General features: G+C 39.3%; 2 protein-coding genes and 1 pseudogene across 3 annotated transcripts; 1 reads left to right on the forward strand and 2 right to left on the reverse strand.

Annotated features, from left to right (window-relative positions):
* Nucleotides 1–5,532: 5,532 nt before the first annotated feature.
* LOC116289509 (uncharacterized) lies at nucleotides 5,533–14,114 on the reverse strand (annotated as a pseudogene). Its single transcript, XR_016118931.1, has 3 exons — nucleotides 13,654–14,114; nucleotides 7,323–7,374; nucleotides 5,533–6,639 (listed from the first exon to the last, which is right to left on the reverse strand). The product of XR_016118931.1 is annotated as an uncharacterized LOC116289509 (transcript).
* On the forward strand, nucleotides 7,633–11,059 carry LOC148904375 (uncharacterized). Its single transcript, XM_089025386.1, has 2 exons — nucleotides 7,633–8,093; nucleotides 8,641–11,059. The coding sequence occupies exons 1-2, from the start codon at nucleotides 7,847–7,849 to the stop codon at nucleotides 10,188–10,190; spliced, it is 1,797 nt and encodes a 598-aa protein (XP_088881512.1). The 5' UTR covers nucleotides 7,633–7,846; the 3' UTR covers nucleotides 10,191–11,059.
* Nucleotides 11,377–13,185, reverse strand: LOC148904376 (uncharacterized). Its single transcript, XM_089025387.1, has one exon. It carries the CDS (start codon nucleotides 13,055–13,057, stop codon nucleotides 11,546–11,548), a length of 1,512 nt encoding a protein of 503 aa, XP_088881513.1. The 5' UTR covers nucleotides 13,058–13,185; the 3' UTR covers nucleotides 11,377–11,545.
* Nucleotides 14,115–20,371: the final 6,257 nt, after the last annotated feature.

The raw sequence follows: 20,371 nt of genomic DNA on the forward strand, positions 1-20,371 counted from the left end.
CAACTGAATTAATAGGCCTTTGCTCGTTGTCCCATCCATCCATCCTTCGTGGAAGAGAGCCGGAAAACTTAAAATCTTTGACATGGCCGGCAATAGAAAGTGAGCTAGAAGAGAGATGCCCAAAGTTCCTCGGATTTCTTTAAGCATCTGTAAAAAATCCTTCGCACTCAAGAAACATCTATAAAAAGGACAATGTCCTCCTCCCTGCGATGCTAGATGCTGGCTGTCAGTTAATTTCTGTTTTTAATAATGGTCTTGATGCTACAAGAAGAGTAAAATCTGTCATTTTAAAGAAAGGAGGGCTGAAAAAAGTTGGATTCAAGAGGCTTGCTCCACTTCACAGTTGCCTGGGTTACGACGCTACAATCAACATGTTTAACAAATTTGGGACGGGGTTTGACAAAAAACTTGTTTCATGGAAAGAAGAAGTTGAGAAAGACGTTGACAAGGAGAATATCTTGTTATGCTCACTACAACAGGCCGAAAAAGATGGCACTGATTCTGCAGTAATTCACCAAAAAATAACGAATTACAGGAGCACAGGCAAGGAATGCATCCAGGCTATACTTTTACGGGGGACAACGTTGATATGAAACAGAAACAAAGACCACCACATGGACCAGATGGTCGCCTTCAAGAACAGGGTGTCTCCTAACCATCTCCCATCGAAAGAGCAGAAGAACGACATTAACAAAGTGCCGTTCACAACATTCTTGCCAACTGTAGAAGAACAACTGAAACTGGAACAAGGGCTAACGATTCTCGTAGGCAACAAATGGGCTCGATACATTCCTTCCCTCTCTTGGTTGAACGATGTCTTGCCTACAAGAATATCCCACAAGTACATGGACCAAACCAGCCAAAAAACCGAAAAGGTTTTATTAGTACTGATTTCTTTATAATTATGTCTAGCTAACGTTTTGCTAATAGTAATCATGATTTTATTTTCTCATTAATTTTGGCATTCTATCTTTTAGGTTAATCTTGGTGTTCTACGCAAGAACGAGCAGTACGAGGAAGACATGATCGATATCGCTCAATTTCTTCATGCATACGCACCCAGACACGACGAAGAATCTACTGTCAAGCCCAAAAAAGTGTTAAGCGGGGGTGACTATCTAACATTTGAAAGACATAAAGAAGCACAATCGGCCATGCAGGATGCCAGAACACCCGCAGCACGTCTTGAAGGATTAATTCCAAAAATCGAGGATTTCCATACACAAATGGAGTGGATGCAGGTATTCATCATGTAGAGCTTTGCGATACTTTCACTGGCACAATGAAAAGCGGGTATTTTTGGGGGAAAGGGAGAGTAAGGACTGGAATAATCCTTTTTACTCTTTTATCAATTCAAATTCTACTTTTTGGTGGCTGGGTCCGATGCGCACACAACGTAAGAAAAGCGTATTTTCTATAAACAATGAACGCTGACCGACTGATCATACCTTGCGTTTGCAAAACCGGGTAGAAAACGATCCCCCAACTATTGAATAGCAACTCTTTTGGAATAAATAGGCTACCCATTCCTACTTACTTTTGGGCGTACTTAATTTCGCGCTTGGCGAAACAGTTTTTCGCGAGGCTTTATTTTTGCGATTTCGATAGGGGAAATTGTAGAAATTTTATTGTTTGTACAATCGCGGGAAATCGTGAAATTGAGTACGAATAAGCTAGTCTATCGACCTTTCACATTAATGTTGCTAATCGTTGTTACTATTATGCTAAAGGTAATCTGGTACCACCTTTATGACAAATCTTCATCGAGAGACACTGGTACCCTCTATGCCTTGAGAAACTCAATACATGCAAGAAATGTCACAGATGACCCCCACAGCAGGTACTATGCAGCTAGTGAGTTTATTGATAAGGTAACTGATGCATACCTGATCGACGGAGCCCTCCATTACTTTGGTATGGCCACAATAGATGCCGAGCCTACAAAAAATACCTACCAAGGGCCACCCACCTGTAAGGATGCCAAAAAGGAATTTGCCTTAAAAACCATCTCTGGGTTTCTTAAAGAGCACGTAATATGTAACTTACCAGAACTTAGTACTGATGCACCAACAAGTAATGAGCTTAAATGCAGAGTTGGTGGTAAGTTGTATGTCCGTGCAGGCCCAATCCGTACACATGAGGTCAAGCAACACAACATTGGAAACCCCACAAACTTCTTGTCATGCTTCTGTTGCGCCTTAACCACAATGATGCTATAAAGCTTGGGGATGGAGAACGTGTCATTAGGCTTTACAAGTATTTCTGTCTATACTTCAAGGTATCGAATTGCCCCAAGTATGCTATTGCAATGCTGCAGCTTCAGTCTCAAGTCAACTGCCTTTTAAGTCCAAGGCTTGCACATTCCCTTACCTGGAACAGGTTTGTAAGCCATAGAAGAAATAGAGATTACTTCATGGAAAGCGCGCGCGTACGGGATTTTCGCACGAGTTGGTGAAGTATCTGAAATCGAACGAGTGAGCGAAGCGAAAGAGTGAGATTTCAGATACAAAACCAACGAATGGGAAAATCCCGTACAAAGCGCTTTCCATGCTGTAATTTATTTAGTTTATACATACTGAGATTTTACTGTTTTTATTTATTCACCTTTAATGGATTCTCTAAAAAAGTACAAAACTGCTGTATTTTAAAATTCTCCTCCGAAAAGCTAAAAGCTTGCTACATGTAAAAATATCACTATTTAAATCAAAAAACATATCTGGTACAAAGTAAATAGCAAAACGTTTAAATTCTAAACCAAATATGAAACTGTTCTTTAGAAAATAACGAAATAAGCAACCAAAATCAGTGGTCAATGAAGTCTTATAAACTTAGTTTGTCAAAACGGAGGGCTGTCTTCGTCTCGACGATTCAAACACACGCTTGATGCGTCATGAAGCAATGGGTCGACTCTGTTGATTTGAATGAGTTATCGGTGAAAGTCAGCGACTTGTTTAAAGTTTTTATTGTCATGTCAAACTGTCCTCATTGAAAAACTGCTCCACTGAATGGACCTGCTGCAGGGAAACTAGAACTTTTCATGAATGAAGATTCACGGCACTCGTTGCCCACTGCACTTTGCACACTGGCCTTTTTTCTATAGACGTACTTGTAGCATTTCCACTCAGACTCAAAGACATGTTTTTCTGTTGTTCGTTTGAGATAGTACTGCAATTCACTGATATACCCATTAAGCTATTCTGGCGGGATTTTCTCGACTCTTCTCGTTTCATTTTTGGAGTTGAGAAACTTACATCTCTTCGTGTTTTGACAGAGTGTTTCTGTGTGTTTTTTTTTGTTGCTTTTTTTTTGGTCTTCGATAAACTTGTCTATAGGTTTGTCAAGAGACACAAAAATCTTCTTGATTGTTCAGCCATCCTCACAAATATCTCCTAGCTCTTGATTAGATAAGTTTAATTTGAACTACGAACAACTTGAATACACTGAAAGTATTTGAAAGCTGCTCGACAAAGCTACCCGCGATGACCGCGAAAACACGATTCGCTTCGACAGTGGTTTGCGATTGGACGAAACGCTTTTTTCACGTGTGACAAATCGTTTCGCTTTTCTGATTGGCTAAAAAAAGTCGCGAACTTGTTTTTCACACAGGGAAATTTGATAAGAACATCTCAGTATGTAAAAAATAAAATGTGATACAAATCACCCTATGGACCTTGAAATAGAGCATGATAATAAGTCATTCAAGAATGATTGCCATAGCTACAGGGGGGAAATTACTGAAAAAAGTATCACAAGAGTTGGAAGGAGCAATTCCACTTCTGATCACGTCCTTCATAACTTTGATCAGACTACAGATGTCAAGCGTCCATCTGGCAAACATACCATGATGTCAACAAAAGATGATGTTTTACTCATGCTTGACCATTTAACCCCAGCCCAAGTTTTTGATAGAATACCAGGCAGAGCACATTCATGTTTTCAAGATATGCCACATAGTTTACTCGATGCTATTGACTGTGACAAACTTAAAACATGGATCAGCCAATCGACTAAGAAATTCAGTAAGAAACATTACCAAATTTAAGAAAAATAACTTTGTTGACCCTACAACACCAGACGAGAATAGCGAAAATACTGCAAAGTCAGAGCATATTATTAATCAGTGCTTATGGACCCTAAGAGGTACCAAAATTCTCTCTCTCGTATTCATAACAATTGCAAGTTTTACCCCTAAACGGTACAAAATGATGCTAATGTTACAGCATTTTAGTACCTGCTTACCAGTCTACTCAGGTAAAAATTTATTGTTTCAGTCAAAATGGTTGCCACATAGGAAAGGTAGAAGACATACTACACTGTATATAGACTTCATGCCCATAATTCAACAATAATGTTCTGCAATTACAATTTAGTCAAATTAAGGAATGGTTGATGCTCAACATTCATACATGTATATCCAGTTCTGGATTCATTTAGCTTGCTTAAGCACAAACGAATTATACATAATTGCATGCTAAGCATCAATCACTGTTATAACATAGCTGCAGAATGGATTGAAGGTGAAAAAATCAAAATTTCACTTTAAAATATTTTGCATCAGAAATTTATAAAAACAAAAAATCCAAAATGACTCTAGAATTACTTTGTATTTTAAAAAACAGTTTTTAATATTAATGTATCAAGATATGATTTATGGTTGAAAATAATTTTTGAAAGCATGTGAGCTTGTACAATCTCCTGCATGCAGGTGCAAACTCCATTTCTTGATAAAAACGGTATATAAATAATTTCACTTGATTGCAGAAAGGTTGTACAGTAGTATACATTTATACAAATACCTAATGAGATACAACATATCAAATGAGATGCAGAATGTAAAACATACGTAAATACGATTGTTTAACCACAACATTTTGTGGAAAATATTTTTTTAACTTGAGTTTGTGTAATACTTATATCTCTGGTCAAACAGAATAAAAGGAAGAATAAACAAGTTAGTTTTTAAGTTTTGCATCCCATTTGATATCTTGCATCTAGATATATGTGTAAATGTATACTACTGTACAACCTTTCTGCAATCAAGTGTATATATATATAGATATATACAACCAATTCAAAAGCTCTGGTATAAATGTCCATAATATTATCATATTCTCTTGATATCTCTTGATTTATTGTTAATAAATGTTAGGTTTTATCACATACTATAAAATAAAACTCAATACCACATATTTGTCCTATATACATATATATGAAAATTCTGTACATTTATCAAACACTGCTTTCATCACTGCTATATTCTTCAGAACTTATGTAAGCACGTGTTCTTCTTTCAACCACCAAATCACTGTCGTCTTCACTATCACTTAGCAAATCCTCCATTGGATGTGTTACATGCGTTGTATTCTGAGCTTTTTCAGATTCACTTTCACTCTCATCATCATCAAGCTCACAGATACACTGCCAAGTGAACACTGCATGCTCCTCATTGAAGAAACAGTGTTTAAGTTTTAGTAGTTCAAAACTCTTAATTTCTCCTGCGTGTTCAACAATATCATCTATTAATGACCTTGAGAAACCTGTGGCCAAGTCAAGACCAGTAAGTAGTTGCTCCTGCTTGTAATTACTTGCTAGAGTATATCTATATTGCAGGAGATCACTCCTCTAAGTTGCCTTCTGCTTACTGGTCAATTTTGTGGATTCATGAAGCTGGGCAGAAGTCTTCTCTGTATGGACTTTCTGAGGGCAGAGCAACTTTAAAAGTTGCTTTTCAAAATCTAGCTGATGAGCTTCCACATCACATGTTTTTTCACAAGAGCACTGTTCATTTTTACATGTGCAAAGACATCGGCATTTCTTTGCACATACATCACAGCATGAATGGGGAATCAGAGTATTTGCTGTAGGATTACTACAAAATGACTTTAGCAACATAACCCTCCTGCATTCTGAGGTGTTCAAAACATAATCTTTCATTTCTCTACTAATGTTTCTGCTTCTTGTGCATCCCTTGTACTTCAAGAGTAGTGCATGTGCATTGATGTCTTTCTGTCGTCCAACCCTGCCTGACTCTTGTAGATAATCATCAAGCCCACTTGACGGTCCAAGGTGAATCACTATGTTTCCACCCTTAACATTCACTCCCATGCCAAAAGCAATGGTACAGAAGACAATTCGTACTGTTCCATTTTCCTTACGAAATTCTGTCTCTATGGTGCTCTTAACCAATTTATGGGTTTTTTTATGATACATAGCAAACAGTCTTGTGCGGTCATCTTCAGGTTCCTCACCAGTTGGACTGTAGTATCCCTTAGGCCCTAGGCATTGATAAAATAACTCAAAGAGCTCTTTTACGTGTTCTTTCTTACGACAGAAGACCATAACTTTTGTAGCAGTCAACTGATTTTGTTCAATATCATCGATTATGCATTTGAATGTACCATATAAATCCTGGTCATGAATGTTATAATTACTGTGTATCGAATGTTTGCTTTGTTAGGATCACCCAAAATCTCTACACAGTCTCTCATACAAAGATCCTTAATAATGGTTTTCCTGGTTGAGGCAGTGGCTGTAGCTGTCAGTGCTACGAATGGGACATCTCTGTGCAATAACGACCTTAGTTCTCCAAGCCTTCCATAGTCCCTCCGGAATGCCTCCTCATTTGCAGTGTCCTTACCCCTGAAACACATAAGGGAGACCGCATAAAGTTAAGGACGTTCGCGGGCATTGTTTGCGCGCATGCTTTCTACGCATTATTTTTAAACAAAAAATCTTTAAAAAAATCTTCAAAAAAATCTTTAAAAAAATCTTAAAATCCCCTAGTAAACCTTGTAGTTTAGGAGTTAGAACCCCGAAAATTGGAAGAAATTTCCTTGTAGTATAAATGTTTTTCGTGATCCTAAAATAGTTAAAAGTAGATAGGCAATAATAGTATTCCACCAGATATTTAGTAAGCTTAAATCAAATTTTTAGCTTATTGCCCTACAATGAGAGGGGAAAAATACTGCCATACAATAATTTTTAATGATGTCCTAAGATTATTAAGTTTAACGACTTTTTTGAAGATGAACAGGAAGTTTTATCTTAATTTAACAGAACAAATTATCATTTTTTAAACCTCGATTTTAAGATCACGGATATATATTCTACAACATACCTATATAATATTCAGATTTTTTAATGATGTCCTAAGATTATTAAGCTTACACGACTGTTTTGAACAGGAAGTTTTCTATCTTTATTTAACCGACAAATTGTCATTTTTTTTAAACGTCAATTTTCAGATTATATCAAGAAAATCTAGTTTTGGATAGTCAAAATAAGATGATGAGTAAAAATAATATAAGACATGAATACCTTACCATTTTGCTATGCAGTGGTATGGCAAGCCGAATGTAGCAATATTCAATTCAGCTCGTTTATTCAACGTTCAACCATATTTATTCAACGTTCAACCATATTTATTCAACGTTCAACCCCTTATTCAACGTTCAACCATATTCATTCAACGTTCAACCCCTTATTCAACGTTCAACCCCTTATTCAACGTTCAACCCCTTATTCAACGTTCAACCATATTTATTCAACGTTCAACCCCTTATTCAACGTTCAACCATATTCATTCAACGTTCAACCCCTTATGCAACGTTCAACCATATTTATTCAACGTTCAACCACCCCTCCCCAATCCCCTCCCCAAGGTTTACTCGTTCCCGGTTTCCTCTCGGCCCGACTACAACAGCCTCGGGCAGAGGGGAGCCTAGGAACAAGGTTGAAGGCGACCTGGCCTAAAACAGAGCCCAGTTACACCGCGTACGTTGTCAGATTTGATCGGTTACGCACGTGTTTGGATTTGGGCATAGTTATAATAGAGATTGGGGCAGTAATGGACAATAACAATAAAAAATACTTGGATGATCTGGCAAAATGCCTAACCGAGGCAGGAAAGATCTTAAATCAGATGAATGGTTCTTCGAATCCATCAACTTCTACTGGTCTCTCTAGCAGAATGGAATCTGCTATTTCTTCGGTCGGGAGAACAGTCAATAGAGCTCAATCTATGGTCCAGAACTCTACAAACAGAGGGCTTTATTCCCGTTTAAATGGACGAGAACGTCTGCGAGCCATTTCAGGTATTGTTTACACTTTTCTTTGGAGATCCCATTGTTCAAAACCTATCGTAGTTTTCGTGACTCAGGCTTACACGTGGTAAAAGCTGCCATTTTGTAGCGCTGCGCGAACGTAATAAAAATAAAATATACTGCAGTATGTCCTGCTCTCGGACCCTCCATATGATTCAAGCGTCGTTTTATAGTACTATGACTATGGATTTCACCGAAGTGTGGTATGCACACTGAGACGTTTGCTACTGTGCTAATAAACATAAACGTTGTAGTCTGCATTCCTTTCTACAGTCGGTATCCTTTTGATTAGGGATAGACCATTATATTTAGGGGGAGGGGGGGGGGGGTGGTATGAGCAAAAAGATTTTTTTTAAATTATTATATTACATGGTTGGAAAAAAATATTGTTGTTGAGGGCTTATCATATTTTTTTTGCCAAAAAGTTTGATGTTAAGGCGAATCATTGATTTTGTAAAAAGGATGCTGTAACAAAGCCAGTTTAATTTTGATTAGCTTATTAGAAGCAGAAGTTTTAACTATTGCTTATGCTTATTAGGTACTTCTGCCTCATCTGCACAAAAAAAGGCCAAACCAATGGAAAAGACTTTCGAGTTTGTTCTTGTAAATTCCAGGGGGCAGCTCAATGAGAGTGATTCATTGCTCTTAGAAGATGATGCCATCATACTGAGAGGCATTGTTACTCTGAACTCTAACATGAATGAACAAAACATTCGAGCATGCTTGGCTGAGGCAGTTGTTATAAAGTTTCCAACTGTGGCTCCACAGGATTTGGAATTTTTAAAAGCAATTAGAAGAAAATTGTCAAAGCCTGTAAATGCTGGTGAATTCTCCTTCAAAGAAGTAAAACCCCTTGCAGGCCAGGGAAGCATTTATATAACCCTGAAGGATGGATTTGAATGCTTGCTTGATGATTATATTCAAGGAAGAAATCGTGAACCCAATGTAGAAGGTGAAGAAAGGCAGGAAACACCAGCACCAGTCACTCAAGATGGCAGGGAAAATAACCATGGCCAAAATGTAGAGGATTATGAAAGCCTTGTTCCTTCTCAAAAGCCACAAGAGGAAGATGACGGCGACCTACTTAAGTCTGCATGGGGTGGGAACTATGATGTTGAATCAGCAGTGAAAGAATGCTTGAAAGCATGTGAGGCAGACAAGGCTACTAACCCAGTTGAGGTATTAAGATGTGCACAAAAATATATTGTGAAGGGACGACCACTTGATACTACTGAAACTGAGTCAAATTTGGAAGGAGAGGTGAACTTTATTGATGTGAACAGACAAAACTTGTTAAAAACTGCATTTGATGAAATTGAAGAGATTGAAAACCTTCAGCTCACTTTGCAAGTAACCTTTTATGGTGAAGTTGCACATGATAATGGGGGGCCAAGAAAGGAATTCTTCCGTTTATGCCTCAGAGAGATTAAAGAAAAATATTTTGACAATGGATTGAGGAATCTGCTTTCTGATGACTATATAAAGGTTGGCATCATCATGGCTCTTAGCATGCTTCAAAATGGGCCAGTACCAAAATTTATGGATGAATCAATGTTACAAGAGTTGTTTCAAGAACCCAAGCCCAGCATATGCATTCTTAAGCTACGTATGGGGTTTGCAAAGATTGGCTTGTACCAAATTGCAAAGGCTGTCCCACAGTTAGTACACTTGATGCGACCCTCTCAATCGTATAATCTTACAAGAAGAAAGTTGATTTCCTTACTTGCACCTTCCTTCTCAGATGAAGGGTCAAATGCAAAGAGGTATGAAATGGCTGTCTATGAGTTATTCTTAAAGTATGTCCGAGAGGCTACCAGTGGTCGTAGGGCAGCCATCACCATTGGACATATCTTACAATTCACAACTGGTGCTGAAGAAGAGCCAGTTCTGGGCTTTGCAATTCCACCTAGCATCTGCTTTGCCACTGCAACTAGTAAGAACAAGTGGGCTTTTGTGCCTACTTCAAACACTTGCACCCAGACATTGTATTTACCCACTGGGTCACATGATTGTCCTCTTCCTTCTGAAGAAGAGCTCTTTGATGTATATGACAGTGCCTTTGTTAATGTTTATTTCGGTCTGGCATGAGTATAAGAAACTCCTGCCTCAATGTTACATAAATCATGAACAACCTAAAGAGATTCATTCACAATTGAAAAAAACTAGGACAAGAATACAATGATGAAATTTATTTTCTTCTGATATTTTAATATGATTGCCAAAAGCAAAGCACAGAAATGTAAACTTGAATGTTTGATTTTTTGTGTTCTAAATTTTCCGAAGAGATATATTGGTGTTGCTTTAAACAATTTCCACATATAAGCTAAAACCAAAAAGTTGTTACTGTTTATTTTTCTAAAAATGTTGAAGATATTTATGAAAGAAAATTAACTATGATATACATAGCTCTAAAAGATGCACTGTTATATTGAAACTATTATTGCTATTGAAAAATCTATTTGTTATTTCCTTTTAATTTTTGAAGAAATTACTGGTATGTCAATTCTTAGGTTGCTAATAGCTGGGATTTCATTTCTTAGAGCCTCCTGGGAAAAGGGATTTCATGTAATGGGACTGGGATATTTGAACCAAAGAACAATAGGAAAATGAAATTGAGGATTGAGTAAAACTGGCCGAGATTGTTGGATTTGAACTGGGATTGGAATAAACAGTTTTTGGTTGGGATATGGGATTAATAATAATTAGCACCCCCTTTTTGTTAAGGATTTCAGCTTTACATTTTTAGGAAAATTATGTGAAACTAGGGTGGGTGTAAGGGTGATTTCTAAAACACATCAAAATTTGTTATTCAAGGCAGAGTAACAATTCCAGGATCAATTTAAAGCCATGGCTTTTCTACGACCAATTCATATGTGCATTTCAAAACAACTTAATATGCAGTTGAAAACTATTACAATTATTTCTAGTATTAAACCTGCAGCTTATTAAGACCAAAATTTACAACCTGTATTCAGTCTTGGCACTTCCTGAGTATTTAGTTTTCATGACAGGTTCAGAACCCAAAAAATTAATGATCAAATTATATTATTTAGAAATTGATTTTTGTTGATGGTGGAGGGGGAACTGAACTCGGGGGGATGAAAGTATTAATACACAGAAGAGAAATTAGAAGAAAAAAAACTTCCTTACAGCAGACCCTGGATTACTGAGATGTTAATTATGAAATTTTTTATTTTTTATGCATAAATTCACAAACTACAGGTGAATCAATTTGGTTGTGTTGTATGAAAAATTAAAGCTCTCAGACTCAATATCACAATCTAAATTTTTAATGGAGACTAGCAATATGGCTTGCTATGGTGTACTACTATGTCAAATATATATAAGAAAACAATAGAACAAGGGTCTCCTACATCATAAAGTCCATTAGATTCATATCGAAATCATGGGGTTCGTGACTTTAATCTTTATTCATAGCATACTCATTTCATTTCTTCAATTATCTCTTGAGTGAGACTTAAAACCTGACAATATATGTCTACTCCCAGTTCACTTGATTCCTTCAGTGGATCAATCCTATCCAAAACGTATGCCTTTATTAATTCTTCATTATCAAGATCTATTGGCTCAACTATCACATTATTTTCCTGTCTGGAACGTGATGGACCTTGGGCATCGTATCCATACATGGCTAGATCATCTGGCTCTTCATCCACCAATCCATGCGCTAATGGATTATTGGCATGCATCATTCCATTTGTCCACATCTGGATGGGGGACCAGTTTCTCTCTGTACGTACTCTGTGGTGATTAAAAGCCTTCATAAATTCATTCATTGCCTTATTTATTCTGGGGATAAATACCCAGTGTAGAGCAAAACGATGGACAGCTTCATTTACTTGGAGTATTCCAGTGGATTCCATGGCATAAAAGGTGTAGTAATACAGATGGCAAACACATCTGAAAACATCTCGCCACAACCTTTCAATGCGCTGATTGTGAGTTGAGGGACCTGCTATAAAACTTCCTCTTCCTTCACCTCTAGCTTTCACCATGGCATCGCATACAAGGACATTCTCTACACCTTGATCCACTCTGATTCTTGATGGCCAGAGATCACCATCAGAATTAATTGCATTTAAAAAGAGTTCAAGAACAGTTTCTGAAAGGTTGTTTGAATTGCAACTTAAATACATTATTCTTCTGGAAAATCCATCGATGCATCCATGAATTACTAGTTTCCAACGAATCAACGAATGGTGCCCATCAAGATGCCATAGAGAGTTTGGCCATGGCACTTGATAAGTTCTTCGAGACACCAAGGCACCCCATCTCAAGACAGTGTTTTTAGGATCCATTCTAGCCATACTTTCTCTTATTCTTTGCCTTTGAATTCTGTAGCCAAGTGACTTTACGTAGCCAGCAACGTAACCCTGGCCAGTGGCTGATCCATGAGTTGACAAATATGTTTTAACTATATCATCCAGTATTTCGTCAGACAAGTCACTAAAGCCTTTCATATCTTGTAAATGAAATTCTTCTACTCTTCTGTATATTGTCCATCTTGAAACGCCTAAATATTCTGCAATCTTGGTCCAACTGAATCCTAGTGCACGAAGTTCTTCAAGGGTTTCACAAGAAATATCATACGAAGGCCTACCAGGTTTTAGAGAGCAAGTCTTGGTGGCCGCCATTTGCCCAGCAACAGTTGTAGGCGTGACAGATCCCATATTGATGTAATGTGACCAAGAATTCAACACATCTGTTAGATATTTTGACAACAACTCGAGTTCATTTCTATCACTTGGATCCACGCTGAAGCAATCACACAGTGTCCTGGTCAAACAAACAGCCATGTCAAGTACAACACTATGTGCTTCGGCAATCTCTCTATCAAATGGCTGCTGACTAATTTCCTTTGTTTTCTCGAGAATAGAGATTAAACATCTTGGAACCTCTTTCTCAAGATCGACTTTTTGATCGGTATCCGCCATATTCTAGACCACTGGGCTCTGTTTTAGGCCAGGTCGCCTTCAACCTTGTTCCTAGGCTCCCCTCTGCCCGAGGCTGTTGTAGTCGGGCCGAGAGGAAACCGGGAACGAGTAAACCTTGGGGAGGGGATTGGGGAGGGGTGGTTGAACGTTGAATAAATATGGTTGAACGTTGAATAAGGGGTTGAACGTTGAATGAATATGGTTGAACGTTGAATAAATATGGTTGAACGTTGAATAAGGGGTTGAACGTTGAATAAATATGGTTGAACGTTGAATAAGGGGTTGAACGTTGAATTATAAGGGGTTGAACGTTGAATAAGGGGTTGAACGTTGAATAAGGGGTTGAACGTTGAATGAATATGGTTGAACGTTGAATAAGGGGTTGAACGTTGAATAAGGGGTTGAACGTTGAATAAGGGGTTGAACGTTGAATAAATATGGTTGAACGTTGAATAAATATGGTTGAACGTTGAATAAATATGGTTGAACGTTGAATAAATATGGTTGAACGTTGAATAAATATGGTTGAACGTTGAATAAATATGGTTGAACGTTGAATAAACGAGCTGAATTGAATATTGCTACATTCGGCTTGCCATACAGTGGCTTTCGTCTATGAAGACTGCTTTGACATTGTTTTTCAGTCGGCGAAAAGGATCGATGACTGTTTAACAGCGCTTCTGGGCTACCAAAAACAATGTTGAACTTGCCATCCAATATGTCTTGTAGCTGTTCTTTCGAGCAGTCGTCTCCAACATAGGAAGCAGATATCCCCTTCGATTTTAAGGACGTTACTCGGTCTTTCATTAAAGAGACCAAAGGGACAACAACAACAACAACAGTCTCGATGAAGTTTTTCTCACCGAACTTCATAAAATCTAAGACGAATGGAGCGATCTCGAACGTCAGGCTTTTTCCCGCTCCTGTTGGTGCAGATATAAAAACATCTCTGCCTGAAAGATACGCTTCTATGCTTTGTTTCTGGTATTCTCTTATAGTTTCGTATCCTAATTTACTTTTACCGTATGATATGGCCTCAGATATTAATCTCATGTTGTCAGACAGATGTTGTGTTGACAGATGCCGATGGGAATCGTACAGATAACCTTACTAGTCTTACATTGTGATTGACAGCTTGGATTTCGAGCATTGTGATTGGCTGTAATTTACCGACTGATTTTTGGGTCGGTAAATTTGGCGGTAAGCAAGGTCGAAAAGTCCGTTGTGCGCCCAGTAAATAAAAAGAAAAAAAGCGGGCGGCGGACTTTGCGAAAGTCTAACTTACACACACTTAAACTAATTTACACACACTTACACACACTTACACACACTTACACACACTTACACACACTTACACACACTTACACACACTTACACACACTTACACACACTTACACACAAACTGAAACACACTTACATACACTTACGAACACTTACAAACACTTAAACACATTTACACACACAAATACACACACTCACACAAACTTACACACACTTACACACACTTACACACACTTACACACACTTACACACACTTACACACACTTACACACACTTACACACACTTACACACACCTACTTAAACTTACACACATTTACTCACATTTAGACACATTTACACACATTTACGCACTCTTACACACATTTAAACCCACTTACACACACTTACACACTTTTACACACACTTTAACATCACTTTCACTCAATACACACACACACACACACACACACACACACTTACACACACACCACACAAACACACACTTACACACACTTACACACACTTACACACACTTACACACACACACACACACACACACACTTACACACACTTACACACACAAACACACACATACACACACACACACACACACACACACACACACACACACACACACACACACACACACACACACACACACACACACACACACACACACAACACACACACACACACACACACAACACACCACACACACACACACACACAACACACACACACACACACACACAACACACACACACACACACACACACCACACACACACACACACACACACACACACACACACACACACACACACACACACACAAACACACACTTACACACACCACACACACACACACACACTTACACACACTTACACACACTTACACACACTTACACACACACCACACACACACACACAGACACACACACACACACACACACACACACACACACACACACACACACACACCACACACACACAAACACACACACACACACACACACACACACACTTACACACACACACACACACACACACACAACACACACACACACACACACACACACACACACACACACACACACCACACACACACACACACACACACACACACCACACACACACACACACACACACACACACACACACACACACACACACACACACACACACACACACACACACAACACACTTACACACACTTACACCCACACACACTTACACACACTTACACACTCACACACTTACCCACACTTACACACACTACACACACTTACACACACTTACACACACTTACACACATATAAACACACTTACACACACTTACACACACTTCCACACGTACACACACTTACACACTATTACACACACTTACACACACTTACACACACTTACACACACTTACACACACTTACACACACATTACACACACTTACACACACTTACACACACTTACACACACTTACACACACTTACACACACTTACACACACTTACAACACACTTACACACACTTACACACTTACACACACTTACACACACTTACACACACTTACACACACTTCACACACTTACACACACTTACACACACTTACACACACTTACACACACTTACACACACTACAACACACTTACACACACTTACACACTATTACACACACTTACACACACTTACACACACTTACACACACTACACACACTTACACACACTTACACACACTTACCACACTTACCCACACTTACACACACTTACACACACTTACACACACTTACACACACTTACACACACTTACACACATTACACACCGTACACACACTTACACACACTTACACACACTTACACACACTTACACACACTTACACACACTTACACACACTTACACGCAAATACACACACTTACACACACTTACACACACTTACACACATTTAAACCCACTTACACACACTTACACACATTTAAACCCACTTACACACACTTATACACACTTACACACACTTACACACACTTACACACACTTTCACTCACTTACACACGCTTACACACTTTAATACTTAGACTTACACACAATTACACACACTTACTCACACTTACACACACTTACACACTTTTACACACACTTTCACTCACTCACACACACTTACACACATTAATACTTAGACTTACACACAATTACACTAATATTTACACACACCTACACACAATTACACACATTTACACACACCTATTTTCAACTACACAAACTTAAGCATAATTACACACACTTACATACACCTAAACACATTTACATACACTTGCACACATTTACACACACACACACACACACACTTACACACACTTACACTATCACTTATACCCGCTTACAAACATTAACAAACACACCTACACGCACTACACACATATACACACACTTACACACACTTACACCCACGTACACACATTTACACACACTTTCATACACTTACACATACTTACACACATTTACACGCTCACTTACACACAATTATACACATTTACAGCCACTTAAAGACATTTACACACATTTACACACATTTAGACACACACTCACACGCAATTACACACATTTACACATACTACTCACACTTACTCCTACAAACTCTTACGCACACTTACGCACACTTACGCACACTTACAGACATTTACACACATTTATACACACATATACACACACTTATACACGCTTAGAAAAATTTACAAACAAACGGGATACTAGCAACCCAGGTGATTGACTAGATGGGATACTCGCAGTCCTGGTGATTAACTAGATGGTATACTCGCAGTCCAGGTGATTATCTAGATGGGATACTCGCAGTCCAGGTGATTAAGTAGATGGCATACTCGCAGTCCAGGTGATTATCTAGATGACATACTCGCAGTCCAGGTGATTAAGTAGATGGAATACTCGCATTCCAGGTGATTAAGTAGATGGCATACTCGCAGTCCAGGTAATTAACTAGATGGCATACTCGCAGTCCAGGTGATTAAGTAGATGGCATACTCGCAGTCCAGGTGATTCACTAGATGGCATACTCGAACTCCAGAAGATCGAACTAAATGGTATACTCGCAGTCTAGGTGATTGAATAGATAGGATACTCGCAGTCTAGGTGATTCACTAGATGGCATACTCGCAGTCCAGGTGATTCACTAGATGGCATACTCGAACTCCAGAAGATTGAACTACATGGCATACTCGCAGTCTAGGTGATTGAAAAGATAGGATACTCGCAGTCCAGGTGATTAACTAGATGGCGTACTCGCAGTCCAGGTGATTGAATAGATGATATACTCGCAGTTCAGGTGATTATCTAGATGACATACTCGCAGTCCAGGTGATTCACTAGATGGCATACTCGCAGTCCAGGTGATTATCTAGATGGCATACTCGCATTCCAGGTGATTAAGTAGAAGGCATACTCGCAGTCCAGGTGATTATCTAGATGACATACTCGCAGTCCAGGTGATTATCTAGATGGCATACTCGCAGTCCAGGTGATTAAGTAGATGGCATACTCGCAGTCCAGGTGATTAAGTAGATGGCATACTCGCAGTCCAGGTGATTCACTAGATGGTATACTTGCCCTCCATGGATTCACTAGATAGTATACTTGCAGTCCAGGTGATTGACTGGATGGCATACTCGCAGTCCAGGTGATTAACTAGATGGTGTACTCGCAGGCCAGGTGAATAACTAGATGTCATACTCGCAGTCCAGGTGATTCACTAGATGGTATACTCGCAGTCCAGGTGATTAACTAGATGACATACTCGCAGTCCAGGTGATTAACTAGATGACATACTCGCAGTCCAGGTGATTCACTAGATGGTATACTCGCAGTCCAGGTGAATAACTAGATGGTCTACTCGCAGTCCAGGTGATGAACTAGATGTGATACTTGCACCCCAGGTGATGAACTAGATGTGATACTCGCACTCCAGGGATTCACTAGATGGCATACTCGCAGTCCAGGTGATTAACTAGATGACATACGTGCAGTCCAAGTGATTCACTAGATGGTATACTCGCAGTCCAGGTGAATAACTAGATGGCATACTCGCAGTCCAGGTGATGAAATAGATGTGATACTTGCAGTCCAGGTGATGAACTAGATGTGATACTCGCACTCCAGGGATTCACTAGATGGCATACTCGCAGTGCAGGTGATTGACTAGATGGCATACTCGCAGTCCAGGGGATTAACTAGATGACATACTCGCAGTCCAGGTGATTATCTAGATGGCATACTCGCATTCCAGGTGATTAAGTAGAAGGCATACTCGCAGTCCAGGTGATTATCTAGATGACATACTCGCAGTCCAGGTGATTATCTAGATGGCATACTCGCAGTCCAGGTGATTAACTAGATGGCATACTCGCAGTCCAGGTGATTAAGTAGATGGCATACTCGCAGTCCAGGTGATTCACTAGATGGTATACTTGCCCTCCATGGATTCACTAGATAGCATACTTGCAGTCCAGGTGATTGACTGGATGGCATACTCGCAGTCCAGGTGATTAACTAGATGGTGTACTCGCAGGCCAGGTGAATAACTAGATGTCATACTCGCAGTCCAGGTGATTCACTAGATGGTATACTCGCAGTCCAGGTGATTAACTAGATGACATACTCGCAGTCCAGGTGATTAACTAGATGACATACTCGCAGTCCAGGTGATTCACTAGATGGTATACTCGCAGTCCAGGTGAATAACTAGATGGTATACTCGCAGTCCAGGTGATGAACTAGATGTGATACTTGCACCCCAGGTGATGAACTAGATGTGATACTCGCACTCCAGGGATTCACTAGATGGCATACTCGCAGTCCAGGTGATTAACTAGATGACATACGTGCAGTCCAAGTGATTCACTAGATGGTATACTCGCAGTCCAGGTGAATAACTAGATGGCATACTCGCAGTCCAGGTGATGAAATAGATGTGATACTTGCAGTCCAGGTGATGAACTAGATGTGATACTCGCACTCCAGGGATTCACTAGATGGCATACTCGCAGTGCAGGTGATTGACTAGATGGCATACTCGCAGTCCAGGGGATTAACTAGATGACATACTCGCAGTCCAGGTGATTAACTAGATGGCATACTCGCAGTCCAGGTGATTGACTAGATGACATACTCGCAGTCCAGGTGATTAACTAGATGGCATACTCGCAGTCCAGGTCATTTCAGTAAGGTGATGTCAGTGAATAACTTGATCTTCTCAATTCTGTTAATCGTGATCTGATAAGAATCAACTTATTTTTCTATTAAAGGATTCAAGGGTTTCGCTTATCTTTCAAAAAGCCTTTCAAACGTATTTGAAATATGCCCAACAATATCGACAATAAGATATTACATTAATCATAATTTTTTCACTGGCCAAGTAAAAATCACTCTAATATTGGGATGTGTTCAGTATTGCATTTTATCATAATTTTGCATTTATTTATTTTTTGTTTATTTTTGCTGATGATATATTAACATGCATTATAATACATGAATTAGTATTGTTATGGGCCAATTTTTAAAATTTCGTACCCGCGACATAGTACCCGGACCCGCGACCCGCGACACGCGACCAGAAGTCAAACTCACTATTATCTTATGAATCTTATTCTTTTTTCTAATCACTTCCGGTGGCGCAAGTTTTGCTCCAAAAGCTCGCGCGTAGACTTCCATTAAGTGCTGATGATCTCGAAAACAAGCTCGGGACAAGCAGCAGTAGGGGGGACCTCGCGATCGATGCCGTATATTTGCGGGTTTAACCCGCGGAATTCCGAACGCGGGTACAGCAGATTTACCGCAAACGGAGGTTAAAATATTCCTTAGATATACATGGCCACCATCAACGACATTCAAAACAAAACTGTGCGCAGGCTCGGAAATCAGGTGATGGATAACTCAGACGCTGACTTTGTCTTCGCTACATTTATGGAGGGAAAGACAGACAAAACTATGAATCACAAAATGGCTGAAAAGATAATCAACAGAATGCCGGCCGGTGACTACCGTTTGGAGTTGAC

Source organism: Actinia tenebrosa, unplaced genomic scaffold, assembly GCF_029948245.1.
Source record: "Actinia tenebrosa isolate PJP-AT-01 unplaced genomic scaffold, QUT_ActTen_1.0 utg165__unscaffolded, whole genome shotgun sequence".
Lineage (NCBI taxonomy): Eukaryota > Metazoa > Cnidaria > Anthozoa > Actiniaria > Actiniidae > Actinia > Actinia tenebrosa.

Excerpts from the sequence above, each read along its gene's own strand:
- LOC148904375 (XM_089025386.1), top strand. The coding sequence starts at position 7,847 with ATGGACAATAACAATAAAAAATACTTGGATGATCTGGCAAAATGCCTA. Across the intron at positions 8,094-8,640 it reads ACGTCTGCGAGCCATTTCAG|GTACTTCTGCCTCATCTGCA; the intron begins GTATTGTTTACA and ends TATGCTTATTAG.
- LOC148904376 (XM_089025387.1), bottom strand. The coding sequence starts at position 13,057 with ATGGCGGATACCGATCAAAAAGTCGATCTTGAGAAAGAGGTTCCAAGA.